At 35.8% G+C, this 16,561-nt stretch overlaps 1 protein-coding gene across 1 annotated transcript in view; it reads left to right on the top strand.

Annotated features, from left to right (window-relative positions):
- Positions 1-7,550: 7,550 nt before the first annotated feature.
- Positions 7,551-16,561, top strand: part of LOC150094942 (calpain-5-like) — a 151,250-nt gene continuing 142,239 nt past the window's right edge. The window contains exons 1-2 of the mRNA XM_090411403.1: positions 7,551-7,750; positions 12,683-12,867. Of these exons, the coding sequence (XP_090267529.1) occupies positions 12,691-12,867 (177 nt within the window). The 5' untranslated portion in view covers positions 7,551-7,750; positions 12,683-12,690. The remainder of the gene's footprint in view (positions 7,751-12,682; positions 12,868-16,561) is intronic.

The following is a 16,561-nucleotide window of genomic DNA, read 5'->3' as shown; positions in this document are numbered from 1 at the left end:
GAATGAAGATCAGTGTAACCAAAACTGAAACATTTGTGGTCTCAAGACAACCATCCTAGTGCATTATACATGTAAGTGGAGTCCCAATGAGGAAGGTGGAGAAGTTTAAATACTTTGGGTCCATATTCACGAGTAATGGAAAGTGGGATGAAGAGCTAGATATTCGAATGGTCTCAGAAAGCGCAATATTGCGGGAGCTTTGCCGTTCGGTGGTATTGACGCCGGAGTTAAGGCAGAAGGTAAAGCTGGCTGTCTTCAAAATAGTTTATGTCCCCATCCTCACCTATGGTCATGAGAGTTGGGTAATGACCGAAAGAATGCGGACAAGAATCCAAGCGGCTGAAATTAGGTTCCTTCTAAAGGTTGCGGGCAGACAAGACTCAACATAGTCAGAAGCTCTTCAATCTGGGAAACCCTGAATACTCAACCGTTGCTACCCCGTGCTGAGATATCACAGTTAAGTTGGTATGGGCACCTGGTCAGAATGTCATAAGAGAGGCTCCTCCTGCAAGCTTTCTTTCCAAAGCTAGAGGGTGGAAGGCCAAGTACTCGCTGGAGAGATTATATCCCAAACCATGGGTGGACGTGTTTGGGAGTCCCACCAGAACACCTGGGCTTGGTGGCATAAGATCGTGACCATTAAAAGTTCCTCTTGCAGCTGCTGCCGCCACAACCTAGTTAGGAAAGGTGGGCGTTGAAGATTAATGAATAATAATAATAATAATAATAATAATAATAATAATAATAATAATAATAATAATAATAATAACGTCATTTATTCCCTTATAGGGAGTAAGTAAGGCTTTAAAACCTATCTGGCTTTTGGAGACAGAGTGCGCAGTTCAATCTCCACCAGTCTCCAATCAGAGAAAGCTGGCCCATGTATATCACTAATTATAGGCGGCCACCTATGAAGAGATCTGAAACTAGTGCTACCATCTCTTGATACATAATCCTAACAGGAAATGTTGCTTTCTGAAATAATGTCGGTTCTACGGTCGTTTTTATTTATATATATATATTTTTTTTTTACTAACGAGATCTTTTCAAAAATGAGCCGATGTTCGCTTCGGATGATATTTTCTGAATCACCCGTGTGCCCATTGAAATCAGCATACTTATTCATTCGAAACATCAGCAGCCAGAGGCGTAGTCAGGCTATGGTCAATGTGGCCCAGCCCATAGTCGTTAATTTTACATAGGCGCAAAAATTGAGATTTTTATAGTTTTTTTTTTTAGAACGGTGCAATTTTCTTTCCTGGCCATAGACGCCAAAATTCCTCACGATGTCTCTGTCAGCAGCATTTCTACATACCCAGCCGTTCCCAAATGGTAGTGCCATTTAGGAACTTTCGAGTTTGTAAGGTTTTCAGAGGTTAACCATCTCCTTTGCTAGAAGCGAAGGTTATTTTAAACACTTAATGTAAGATGTACGTATCTTAGAGTGTTTCCCGTCTGTTTCTTCACTTACCAAGGGATTTATGCCAATTTCTTGTCATTCTATGTGCTATATGCCGTGTAGGTTGTCCTTATAGTCCTTATAAGGACTGGCTTAAAGGGGCGAAGCAAGAATGCTTTTCATATTCCCCGTTATCTGTAGAGGACAATGTAAGGATAGAGTGTTATTGAGCTATGAGCTCTGATCACGGCAGGAGGGTAACAGCAATAGCCGAGCCTCAGTTAGAACTTCATCGGCTACAGCATTGCCATCCATTACCCTCCAAGGGTATTGAAATATTCATGATCACACCAACCGCTTAAAATTAAAAAATCGTGTAGGTTGTCTGACAACCACCTATATACTGTATCTAGGATATGTTAGATTTTGAAAGGGTGTTTACTGTAACCATTTCATCTATTTTCCCGTTAAGAATATTATAAAATAATAACGTTTATCGTTATCTCAGTAGAACTTCTGCCCTTGTTACTGATGGGATTCAGAAATCATGAAAACTTGCACAGGGTATTTGTGTCAGTTTTTCACCAAAATGACGAGTCAATTTTGTGGTGAAGTTGGATGTGTTGTTCTTACTATCGACCGATGTGCCAACTTCTTGAAGACATTACGAAGGATTCAGGTTTTACGTTAGATAGGAAAGAATTTGCTTTCCTAACTAACGTTTGCACTTGCATTTCCGCAAACTATCATCCCTGAAGTATTACTGTGATTTATTGTGATAACATCAAGGTCGTTTTATACCACTATCTCAGTTTATTCAACATAAATCTAGAATTATTCACAAAGTAAATTTAACATTCAAGGTAATTTTTCTGAGCACTGTGAAATGGCCTCCTAATCATAAAAACATTCTTTCATTATAACATCGCTTTTCGGATGGGAAGATAACCTTTAGTAAATGCTTTCTTGGCAGCTGCAATAACATAATTTTATTTATTTATCAATTTGTTTTTAATGTGAATTTCTCCTTCCAAAGGTCGTTAGCTGAAAGTACCTTTTACTATTTCTGCTAAGCGGACACTGTCCGATAATCCAAAAACTCTGTTCTGGAGGCCAAATATGGATCGTTTTCAAGCTACTTCAGCCTTCAGTAAGCACTGTAGTAGCTTTACACCAGGAGATGAAATTATTTTATATTCAAAAAACGTCAATGCACATAGTGAGATTCGAACGCGGAACCTGTTGCTTATAGAGGATATGCTTACTCGGCCAACCAGGCTGAATATCGTCTGATATGAAGAGTAAATATCATTGTCATAATATTGTCCAAGGGGCCCGACAGGGATGCCCCTCTCAGTAACTCTTTTTAATATCTACTTAAATGAAATAATCTTCTTCTTCTACAGCTTCTCCCACTTAAGTGGGGTCACTGTTTGTTATGAGTCTCCTCCACACCTTCCTGCCTTGGGCTGTCACCACATCCAAGTTCTTAATCTTCAAGTCCTCTTCTACCAGCTCCCTCCATCTCTTCTTTGGCCGCCCACGCTTCCGCCTTCCTTGCACATCCATCTGCATGACCCTTCTTCCCACATATTCGTCCTCCCTCCTCATCACATGCCCAAACCATCTCAACCTTGCCTCCTGTATTTTCGCTCCTAAGTTCGTAACTTTCACTGTTCCCCTGACATAGTCATTTCTCAGATGATCCTTTCTGGTCACACCGCACATCCACCTAAGCATTCTCATCTCTGCTACTTCCATCCTGCTGATGTTATTTTTCCTCAGGGCCACAGTTTCTATAGCATATGTCATATACTTAAATTAAATAATATTAAATGGAATAAAAATTTACATCAAGGAATTAAACTTTCTCCTTCAGTTAACTTAAACACTCTCCTCTCTGCCGACGACCAAATAATAATTACAAATTATGAAGATAATTTGTAATAGGGGGTGAGATGCGGTGATTATGATTATTATTATTATCCTTGGAGGGTAATGGATGGTAATGCTGTACCAATGAAGTTTAACTGATGTTCTAGCGCCTCCGTAGCGCAATTGGAAGAACGACGGTACATTGCGCCCTTCGATTGGAATAGGCCTAAGTTCGATTCTCGTCGCGACGGGAGGAATCTTTATCTGGTCGATTTCAATCGATGGTGAGTTAGCCGATCTCATACGGAGGTAGCAGGGTTTTTTCTCCCGGAAACTCGGGTTTTTCATCCCGCATACATACAAATCGGCCCTTCAGAACACACGCAATTTACAGACAAAAATTACTAGTTGTGGTGGTGTTGGAGGTGGGCGGTAGATGGCGTTGATTCGTAGTAGAGGTAAGGTGTAGAGATAGTTGAAGATGTCCTCCCGCGATGAGTCTTCGGACTCCTTGGAGGTATCAGAATAATAATAATAATAATAATAATAATAATAATAACTTACAGAAAGCTATTTTAGATCTAAATGAGTTATCCAAAGATTATGGTATGATAATATCAACGAAAAAATCAAAAACTATGTCCTTTAAAGGACAAGATCCAGCATGAACTAAAATAGTAATAGATAACAAGATCTTAGAACCGGTGAATTCATTTAATTACCTAGGATGCATGATCACATATGAAAATGAAAAAGATCTTATCTTCTTTATATCCTCTTTTTACCTTGCGGTGTCCAGAGTTTATTAATCATCGGACCTGAAACCGTTCACAGGGTGGTCAGCCCTACGCCTCCTGTGTATCCTATGTCCTGTAGCGTTGAGTTCCCAAGGCCGGTTTGCCTGCTTTGCAGGATGAAAAACCCCAGGATAAACTGGGGATAAAAACCCTACTGTCCATGCCCAAGACTTGGCTATGGCTGACGAAGATCCTTAAGTTCCTCACGTCGTCGAGGAGAATGTGAAAGTTATAAACGTAAAAATTGCAAAATATTTAAAAATAAGAGGTGTAATTAACTCTATATTGAAACCAAACATAGTTCAAAAATAAACCAGGCTAAAAGTATACAATACATTAGCCATACCAGTCTTATGTATGGAAGCGAAATCTGGACAATAAAACAAAAAGACAAACAAAGATTAACAACAGCAGAAATGAAGTTGATGAGAAAAACTGCAAAGTATACCCTATTTGATCACAAAAGAAACGAAAATATTATCAAAGAATTAAACCAAGAACCAGTAATAGAAAAAATTAAAAAATATAAACATAAATAATAGAACACGTTCAAAGAATGAAAACAGAAAGATTACCAAAACAAGCCTTAAAATACAAGCCATTAGAAAAAAGAAAACGAGGACGTCCTCTTAAAAGATTCAACGATGACTTCTAAGGCCGGAACAGGCCATGCTAGGCCAAAATCCTTAATACGGATGATGATGATGATAATAATATTGTCCTCTCACAAATTTTGCAAAAACAAAAAATTGCTTGGGTCCGATGGTTTAAATCTTCTAACGAATATAAAAAGCTATGCTTTTTATATCCGTTAGAAGATTTGTACTACAGATATAAAATTTGTACTACAGATATAAATTTGTACTACAGATATAAATTTGTACTACAGATATAAAAAGTAGTATATCTCTATTATATCTGTAGTACAATTTGCACTGTAGGTGGGCTAACAATTTTTTCTATTTTTATCAATTTTAGTTTGTATTTTTGATGTACTCGTATTTTTCTATTATCCAGAAACCTTGCTTAAGAGACCAAACATGGAACTTTTTTAATCCACTTCAAGCCTCCAATGGTCTTACCCAGGGTGAGGATATTCATTTTCCACCTAAAGACGATCACATGTATCATGCCCACTGCGGGATTCCAACCCGCAGCCTGTTTTTCCGAGAAGGGGTACGCTGACCACTTGGCCAGCGTCCAAATAGTCGGCATGTGCTTTAAGTTATTTCATTTAGTTAAGTTTCATTTCTCGCCAGCTCATGTAGCCTATCTTACTGTTTCTTCGGTATGGTTCCATTATAATTTTTCCAGGTAACTGTCCCAGTTCATAACAGGAGATGCTTTACTTGTGTTACAGTTGCTCGAACTGATTGATGATGAATATTGTTGGAATGAATCCTCATGTAGAATCATCGGTTTTCTGCCTGACTCTCTGTGTTGTACACGGCTGTACGATATTCTACGTTTCTTTTCCTTTATACACATGGATTCAGCCTTATTTAATCTTTTAAAAGTAGGATTTGTTCTTCTATATCCTAATGCAATTTTGTAATTTCAGAAGAAAAGTTTGTTGATCAATGCTGTTGTGCATGTTGTTTGGCACTGGCGTGGTTCAAATCTCATCTAGAATACGAACAGCCTTTATAAGGGTCTTTTGAAGTGAGGAATAATTAGCTACTCTCATGAAAGATGTGACATTTTTTTCTTGCTTCCCGACCTAAGATTACAATATTTTATCTCACCAAAGAGGAAACTGGTCAGAGGAGTATACACAATAAACAGATATAATCTTCTCCTTCTCACAGCCTTAGTTGTTTATTATTTTCAATGGCTGATCTTGGGAAAGGACGATACTCTCCTTAGATTTTTAGATACAATATCCCGAATATTAACTCAAATGACAAATTAAATTTATTTGTATTATAACTCATCTATTAGTAAAAATTATGGCAATTGTAATTTCAGGGAAGAGAGTGACAATTATTATTATTATTATTATTATTATTATTATTATTATTATTATTATTATTATTATTATTATTATTATTATTTTGTTCGACTCCAGGGAGTCATTAGATTCATCGAGGGACGCCCTAAACATCATGTCCACACAACTATTCGACATTCTCACAGTATCTATCATACCTTGCCTTGAACTCACTCATCGTCATAGCACCCACAACAGACTCTGGCAGCTTATTCCACTCATTTACCACTTTAAAAGTAAAGAACCCAGCTCTAACAACTCTGCTAACCACACTCTTTCCCAGCTTCCATAGGTGTCCCCTAGTTCTCCCACCACCAGTCCTGATCTCAAAAATATCCTCTGAATTAATCCTATAGAATCCCTTTAGCAATTTAAATGTCTCAATCATATCTCCCCTCCTCCGCCTATCAACTAGTTTCTGCAGCCCTCAAATCTTCAACCTGCTCTCATATGGTTCATTCCATCGACCTGCTATCATGTTAGTCACTTGCCTCTGGATTCTCTCCACCTCCTCCCCATCAAGAAGGAACCGAGGTGACCAAATCTGGGCACAGTAGTCGAGATGAGGTCTTATCAAGGCTCTGTACAGAGGTACAATAACTTGCTTGTCTTTGCTCGTCAAGGTATTTTTCAACAACCAAGTGAGTTGATGAGCTGATTTAGCTACTTTTGCAATGTGCCCCCTAAACTTCATCTCCCTATCCACCAACACTCCCAAGTCCCTGGCCTCATCAATCTCCTGGAGTACAGTTCCACCAATGTGGTATACTGCTGCTAATCTTTTCACCTCAAAATGCATATCCTTATATTTTGTCACATTAAATTGACATCCATTCTCCTTAGCCCAGAACTCCAATTTATCCAAGTCATCCTGCAAGATTTTGACATCTTCTGCATTCACTATTGCCCAACCCAACTTTGCATCATCAGCGAACAAATGAACTGATCCACTTAGATCCTTCCCTATATCGTTAATGAACAGATTAAACAGCAGTGGTCCAAGAACAGAACCCTGCGGCACACCACTAGTCACAGGCCGTCTTCTGGACTCAACTCCTGAATAAACTACTGTTTGATATCGCTCCATCAACCACCCACCTATCCATCTTACCAACCCTATATCCATTCCCATATGTATTATTATTGGCAAATATAAATATATTTGTCAATAATTTCTTGCTAATAGTTATTAGTCTCCCTTCCTAAAATGGATTCACCCTTGATTAATCAGTTACGACTGGGATTTATTCTTATATATCCTAGTGTGATTTGTATTTTCAGAAGAAAACTTTGTTGATCAAGTGTTAACATTTGAAATACGGATAAAATATGCATATCTAAAAATAAATACATATAAAATATAAAGAACTGATGTACTGTTTTTTACTACACAAAAATATAGCCACACCCTGGGGGGTTTAAATTTTTTTCTTTATTGAAATTCACGTGGTGTGTGTGTTAATTTTTATGTTAGTATTATAATATAGACATGTTGTTATTTATTTTTTAATTCTGAAAATGTGTGAAACTTCGAATCGTTGAATAAATACCGGAACTAACAGCTCAACTTTCTTTTGAAGTGTAAATTTAGGATCAAGGAAGGAACTCTGTAACTGTTCGAAAAAACTATTGTTGAATGATCAGAATTTTTGCTAACACTATATTTTTACCTTTTTGGGTAAAACGAAGGTAAACGAATGATCACTTTCTGCAACATTTTTATATAAACTTAAGTATACCATACGATTACATAAGGAAAAGTATGATAAGTTTATCATATACTTTATTGTATCTGTTCAGTTCATTCATACTGTAGATGCTCCTGACAGAAAATATAATAAATAATTTTTACCACATATGTTATCCACTGGAAATTTCTATTTGTATGAATGTTTAATTTGCTACTTTTTAATTTTGCTTTTATTTCGAAAGGTAAGCCAGTAGCTCAACTATCACACTGAAATTCTGTAAGTAATTTGAGTGCTCCCCTACCATGATTCTTGGGTGGTGTGGGGGACCTAAGCAGACTCTGAAGCTGTTTAATTCTCATTGCCAAAAAGGGCTATTGAAATCATGTTGTATGTGAGGGCAAAAAAAAAAAAAAAGCACTTACTGAATTAAGGTATATATTAACAACTCATTCTCATTTATTTTTTAACACATAGTTATTTTTATGTAGATGTAATTATTCTACAAGCCATAGTGTTTATGGGAAAATATTTTGTATGCATAAGAACCAGTATTCCTGCTAATTTTTGCCAACCCACATTCCCCAGACTCAATGTGTGTTGTAGTCTATGCTCACAATAGCTAAAATCACAAGATACAAACCAGAAATTAATTTGCTTAAATCCGTGTAGCTACAGAAATAAATTACAATTTGCATGAGTTCAGAGTTCAGGTGGCTATACTGTCTGGACAGCAGACACTAAACAAATATGCCTCTGCAGCTTGCTGATATCAGTTAGTTTGCCCATGTGGCACAGGTTGAAAGTAACTACTAAAGGGTATTAAGTTGTAATAGGTTAGAGTAAGATTGAAATGGTGACATTGTAGAAATTATTGAATAAAATAACTAATAGGTAAGATTTAATATATGATTTTTTTATAATATGTTTAAAAATTATTGACTATAAATTAGAAATTCTAGAAGTTGTGAGCAAGAGGGTGAGGGTGGTTGACCCATGGCATGCATTGCCTGATAGAGTGATGAGAGCATGAATATGGAATGAGTTCAAGGAGTGGTATGACAGACTGTGTTTTCTAGGATAAACCTTGTTACTATTGAAGTTCTGAATCATAATAATAATAAAATATTTGTGTGTGTGTGCAGTTACTAGGTATGTGTGTTCCCTTTTTGGCCAGTGTGTATGTACACAGCTTAGAGGGAACATTAATGAGGACTTATAGATCTTATAATTATTCATAGTAACCCATGTTACCAAAATCATAGAACTATAAATGAGTTTGTGGCTTCCTAGAATTCATTTTTCCAAAAAAAAACATGTTGATGAATGACATTATAACACAAATACAAATGGAGAGGTATATGAAAGAAGAAGAATCAAAAAATTAATGGGAAAGGATATGGAAAGCACTGATAATGATACACATGACAAGCTAGTAGTTAAATTGGAACAGATGGGATTGGATAGTAGATTAGTGCATTGGGTTGGAGACTGGCTCTCTGATAGGTATCAGAAGGTTATGTATGAGGTGGGGGGGGGTGATATCCCAGAAGAGGAAAGTCTGTTTTGGGATCATTGTTTAATTTGTATGGGGGCTTAAATGGTGATATATAGTTGTTTGTAGATAATGCGAAGTTGGGGAGAGTTATGAGAAGTAGAGCAGATGCTGTAGTTTTGCAAGAGGACCTAAATAGACTGTTTGAATGGCATGTGTGTGGGGGATGTCAGTTTAATGTTGCAAAGTGTAAGGTTTTAATATTTGGGAAGCAAAGATGGGATGCAGAGTGTAGGTGGGGATATTTTAGAGGAGATGGAAGAGATGAAAGATTTGGGGGTTATGGTGGACAGGGAGTTGAGGAAACACAATGGATTATGAAAATGATGTGGAGAACACTGATATGTAAAAGTAAGGATGTTTTGATTCCATTGTACAAGACTTTGATCAGGCTTCATATGGATTACTGTGCACAGATTTGGTCATCAGATTTTTAAAAGGATGATGAGAAGTTGGGGGGGGAGGTTCAGAGATGATTGACTGAGTTGGTTTCTGGTCTTTGGAATGTGGAATATGAGGACAGATTGAGAGAATGTAAATTAAATTACAAAGCCTAGTGGATTGAAGCCCGAGGGAAGACATGATCAAGACATATAAATTGGTAAGGGGTAATTACTAGATTAGCATGAATGAGATTTTTCATAGAATATCTGGAGATGGGGGGGAGAATGAGACGCATCCCTGGAAACTGTATAAAGTGGGTGTGAGTAAGGGGATAAAGAGTGGATTTTTTTCATGGAGAGTGGCGGATGATTGGAACTGATTTAAGTCAAAGTGTGATGATTTTTGCATGTAAGAGTGGGGCCTCCCATGATGAGTCTCTTGACTCCATGGAGATCTTGATGATAATAATGACTTTATATATAACCTGTTTTTTACCTGTTGACTGAACTCTGCAATTTATATTCCCTCAACCTCTTCTCATAACTGACATTTCCAGAGTCATGATATTGTCTTAGTCGCTCGTCTCTAGTACATCACGTGGGAAAGTATGAGACAAATTTGAGAACAACAGTCATGTGTGGTGGCACCAGTGCTTTATACAACCATGTCGTTATTCTTATTTTTCAGTGTACTTCTTATCATAGCAGTGTTTTATAATCTTTGCAACACTTGCAGTATGCCCTATGAACGAGTATGCCAATAGGCCACTGTCAAGTCATCTCCAGATCCCAAATTTTGCTTACCTTCTGTAGCACAGTTTCACTTGTATAGTACACAACTTTATACCTTGCACTCTTAAAGTGCAGCATTTTGCACTTGTTAAAATTTTTATGTTAACATGTGCAAAGTGAGCATAGTTTTAACTGCAACTCCACTGATTCATCTAAGCTAAATGTTTGTTTAAATTTTCCCAAATGGAGTTAACATCACTCCTGATAACTCTTTCAACTTTTTATATCATCAGCAAACAACTGAAAATCCCTTGCCAATGTGCATAAAATGTTATTAGCAAATAAGATATCCATGCAAGTAATCTGTTACTTATCTCCCCATCTTGTTGGGGAGATAAGTAACATGTACATTAACATGTCATATAATGTCACAGTCAAATATCTTTGCAAAGTCCAAGAATATCATACCGAATCTTCCTTTCAGTTGTCATTAAAGTACTGAAGTGATTAGTGACCATCATACAGAAGAGCGCTTGTCCATAATTCTGTATTCTCTTCAATAATCACTTCAGTACTTTAATGACAACTGCAGACAAATCTATGACTTGAAATGTATGACACACACACAAGTACTCATTAAATAGTGCTACTATATCCTTTGCCATGTCATCCTAACACAGTAACCACCCTTCAGGTCACTCTTATTTAATTGTTGTTCCCCGTGTTTGCCACATTTGAATGAATTCTCTTGAATTTTCTTTGCCTTAACATTGCTCTATGGCCCGTCTCTTCTCACGTGACACTTTTCTTAACTATACTTGCTACTTTTTTAGCTAGCATTTTATATTTTGCATGAAGAGTATATTATTATTATTACTACATCTTCCATGGAGTCAACAGGCTCATCATGTGAGGTTCATTCAACTGATAACATATTTATCATACTGAATCTTAAATTCTTGAACTTTTTTTTAATAGAAAGTTCATATTGAATAACCCAACTGATTTTTGCTATTTTTTTTCCATATTTAAATGGCCTTCAGAGTGGTTGTGTAGAACAGTGCTTCCCAAAATTGTGGATGTAAAGGCCCCCCCCCCCTTGGAAAAATTAAAATATTTCACAGCCCCCATCAAAAAAAAAATTGCAATACAGACATATATTATTATAATATTTATTGTATTTATATTCAATACAAAACATACACAGTGAATATTGCAAAAATCAAATGCAGATATTACATTTTATCATCTTACATACACATTTGACATGGCACACTTAGTGTTAAAACATTTTAAATTTGTTTTCATTATTTCACAGCCACCTCAACAAAAACTAATGGCCCCTAAGGGGACTGCAGCTCACAGTTTGGGAAGCCCTGATGTGGAATAACATCTACTGTTTTGATATGAGATTATATGCTCATTAAACATTGTCAGTGTTAGTGATATTATAAGAAAAGAGATTCAATTGAAAAATGAAAATTAAGTAGATAAAAAGGTAACTGAGAAATATATTAAAACGTTCAATTTACTTTTTCAGTTTACTAAATAATTGAACAATTGTGCTATATAGGAAAGGAGGGAGAAAGAAAATGAACTTTTATCCAACCTTACTTTAATTAGTTTTATTGTCAAGCTTCTAGAATGTGCTTCTATCACATTCTAGAAGCTTATTTACATAAATTGATTCAGGGTATGTCTGCCATAATGTTATGAACTATGTAGGAAACACTACTTTTTATCTGAATCATATATTTTACTTTTTTTAAACATTCACTCTGTGGTTATAACTGGCTGAAACATCAACTTAATTGCCACCCTTACTTCCCTGTTAATATCAGATCTGAATTTTTCATTAAAGTATGAGCTGATGCAATAGCTCACATGTCTTAGACAGACTTTCATGTGAAGTGGATAAATTGTTTTCTCTTCCCCCCCCCCCATCCACACACAAAGTAATCATCCAATTATCCAATCTTCAAAGATCCTCAGTTAACCAATTTGTTAAATAGGCTAGCATCAACTAATTCCGAACAATACTATGCATCCTTACTAGATGGTCAGTTAACCCAGTTAATCAGTTTCCTAATGTAATTGAATAATGGAGAAATCACTGTGTTGTGTGTGTGTGTGTGTGTGCATGTGTTTCATATTATCCATTCTATAGTATACTCTCAATTAAGTTTCCATCTTTTGCAGTTATTTGGTTAGTGCCATTTAATGCTTTCTTATTTCTTTTCTTTCTTTTTTTTCTTTTTTCCAGCCTGAAAGATGGGTCATGATAAAGTTAAGTTATTTAAAAATCAGAAATACCAAGTGCTAAAGAAAAAAGCTCTTCAGACTGGTGTACCATTTTGTGATGCTGCATTTCCTGCAGATGATTGCTCATTGTTTTTTGGTGCAAACCATGAACAACTACCTGGGCCAGTGATTTGGAAAAGACCAAAAGTAAATACCTAAACAAAATAAACCAATACATCTTGTTGAAGATTTTATTTTAGTAGTGGAATAAAAGCTATTTTGAGAAAGATAATTGTATTATTGTCATATACAAGAGCACTTTTGTGTTTATTATTGTAATTAATACTAATTGTAAATAATAATAATGCTTTTGTATTTATTCAAATATTACTATTATTATTATAGTGTGTTTGAAAAGGGGTTATACAACTTTGAATGATGATAGAAGGTAAATAGTGATAGATAAACAAATTTTATTACCATGCAAATGTAGTGTAACACTTGAAGTTTCAATACAGACAGTTAAAGTTTGATATGACTGTCTCCAGTAATTCTGCAGACATTCCATCTGTAATCAGTTTCTTGCCACATGTAGCAGAGCATATCTCGCATAACTTCAGCAGTGGCAGCAGTAATTCTGGAACACAGCTCATCCAAATTGGCTGATATTGATGGTACAAACACTCGATCTTTTGCAAAGGCCCACAAAAAAAAAATCTGTATAAGATTGGGGAATGCAGAAGTCATGTTACAGGCCCCCCCCCCCCTTCCATTCCATCTGCCTGGAAAATGGGTGTCGAAGTACGACATTGCATGTGTCAGGAAATGAGGAGATGCTGCATCTTGCTGTAAATGTAAGCATCCGTTGTGGTCATCGTCATCTAATTGTAGTATTAGATACCATTTAGCATGTCCAGATACACACCACCAGTAACAGCAATCTCTGTATAAAAAGAAGGGCTCATCACTTTCTTCTTGCTTATTGATGCATAAAATGTCAGCCTTTGGTGACACAAACGTGTTCTGCAATGGCGTGTGGATTTTTATTTCTCCAAATTCTGCAGTTGAAAGTGTTTACTTGCCCACTTACATGAAAAGTGCACTCGTCACTGAAAACGATTGTGTCTAAAAAAGTCTTTATTTTGTTCTATCCTACTGATCATTTTCATACAGAAATCCAGGCGTATCTTCTTATTGTCTTTCTAATGTCGTCTGAGGGTAAATTTGTAGGCCCTTAAATGTGGATGCTGTCGTAAAACATACCGCACAGTCATATGGGGAATTCCAATTTGACAAAATGCCCATCAGGTTGACTTTCCAGGGCTTCTCTGGAAACTTTCCTGAACTTCTTCCACAACAACATCGGCAGCATGCAGCCTTCCTGTCAACCTTGGATGATGCACAGAACAGCCTGTTTCCACAAAATTCTTGTGCCATGTGTAGAGCATGCACCTACTAGGAGGTTTTTTGCCATATTATGTGCAGAAATTCCTCTGAACTTGTATACAGACTTTGTTTTCTCAAACCAAAACACACAACATGCTTGCTCTGCACCATCGAAAGGCGCCATTTTCAAAGGCATGATGCACCACACCATCTAGTGTTGTCATTTGGAAATAAAGTTATGCGACCAAAAATTGATGTGTTTCACTACATTATGACACTCATTTAGCTTTTGTATCCCCTCAAAGTTATTTTCTGTTCTCCTGCAAAGTATACACCCTTTTGAAACACTGTGTACAAGAATACTTCTGTATTTATTCAAATACTATTGTCATTATATGCAAAAATACTATTGCTATTACAAGAATAATACAAGAATTACAAATATGTATTACAAGAATAATACATATTTATTGAAATACCACTTGAAAGAAGATTTGCTTGTCATTTTTTTTTTCTTTTTTTTAAATATTTGTTCAGAACACTGTTTCCAAAACTTTCACTACCCATATGCCCCTTTTCAAATATTGTTATAACAATGATATTATTTAATTTCTTACAATCTGTGTTATACATTAATTGGAAAAAAATTCATTTAATATTTCCAATATTTTGGCAAAGTCAAATTGCCATCATCATCATGGAACAATGAACAAATTGGTATATGCATGTAGGCATACATGGGTAAGTATAACCGAAGCAGAACAACAAAGGCAAGCTTAAAGTCCTAAATAGTCCTGGATTCCTCTTTTAATCTATCATGAATTCTTTGGGAGGTATTAAAAATATCTACAGAAGAATTTATAATACAGATCGAAAGAGGAATTCACAGCCTTCTTACCCATGTGGCAAACGAGTATTTAGATTTAGGTGCTGATTTATATTCATGTTGCACTTTAATGGAATAACTCACAGCACAAAGAGAAATAATTAAACATCAGGTTTATCATCATCATCATCAACAAATTCATTACATGTACCCTCAAGAGATGTACAGGATATTATTATTATTATTATGCGACACCTTCAGGGAGTCTAAAGACCCATCAAGAGAGGGGCACCTACTCTACAGCTCTCTGTTTCCACCAACTACACGAACACCATTGACCGCCCACCACCACCACTAGTATTTCAACAGACAAATATCCATGCCCTTGGATTCGAATCTGTAGCCTTTTGGCTGGAGAGTGGATACGCTAATCACTTGGCCAACCAGGCCGGCATATGATAGTACAGGCAACCCTTGTATAACGTGGATGTTAGGTTCCATATAAATGCTGGATTATATAAATCACGTTATGCGAGACTCAGATCACATAGAAAAAGTAGGGTTATGTTCCGAAATCATTTTTTCCCCTTAATTATATAAACAACAATGACATACCCAACAAAAATATATTTTTATTTAATTCAGGAAGTTCATGTAAGTTAAGAAAACATATCAACCATGAAACAAATACATAGTATAAATTTATAAAAATTGCAAATGGTACGTAAACTTCATTGCACATAATACATAAATGTTTTAGGCACAGTAAAATAAAGTGCATATTTTAATCGTCATTACTGTTTTCAGAAATAAGATTTTGTAGATGTTCTTTATTTACGAGTGGCCAGATGTCGTCATCACTTGAAATCTCTTGGACATTATTAGTATAATTCTCTCATTGTATACTTCTGCTAGTTTAGTTATCAAGAAGTCAGTAATAAGACCTCACTTACCACTATGCTGCAGTTTTTTTATTAAATTATGGAGATAAACAAATATCCAATTGTCTTGTGAATTTTCCGGAGCACTCCGATGAGGGATCATTATCTATAAAAAAAACTTCATAACTTTCTTGCCATGTCCAATCCTTCTGTTAATTTCTTTAAACTGAATTCTTTAACGGATTCATCACAATCAGAATCTTCAGCATAACTTTCCCCGCCATTTGGTTCGACATCATCTATTAATTGTACCAGTTCCTTCTCATTTAAATTTATTTCACAATCAATTAATTCACTAATTTCATTTTCAACCATATTGCAAAAGCTCTCTAAGTGGCCATTACCATAAAAATAAATTTTTTAACATAAAAAAGCATTACATATTATATGTAACTTGCCAGAAAATAAAGTACTCAGCTTGAGATTAACATACTTATGATATTTAATGCGCTTTCCTGCCAGAAAATGAAGACAATTTTTAACAATAAAAACTTTATATGGTAAATTTGATGTACATGCATGCTAAAGGGTATTTCCCCTAATATAAATTTGCTACTTATAATTACATGTGCGATACGGGAAGATGCAAATTTTACAAAGATAAAATTTGATTTTTAAGTTGCACAATAAAAAATATATGAATAGATAAAGGGTTACCACAATTTGTACATCGTGTTATATCGAAATCGCATTGTATAAGTACCGCATTATATGAGGGTTACCTGTACTACATGAAACTTGCATCATT

The sequence above is a fragment of the Typopeltis vanoorti genome, chromosome 21 (genome assembly GCF_054136105.1).
Source record: "Typopeltis vanoorti isolate ZY-2024b chromosome 21, IOZ_Tvanoo_1.0, whole genome shotgun sequence".
NCBI classification, from domain to species: Eukaryota; Metazoa; Arthropoda; class Arachnida; order Uropygi; family Thelyphonidae; genus Typopeltis; species Typopeltis vanoorti.
The sequence above is the reverse complement of the archived record's forward strand: the minus strand, read 5'-3'. Positions and strand labels throughout refer to the sequence as shown.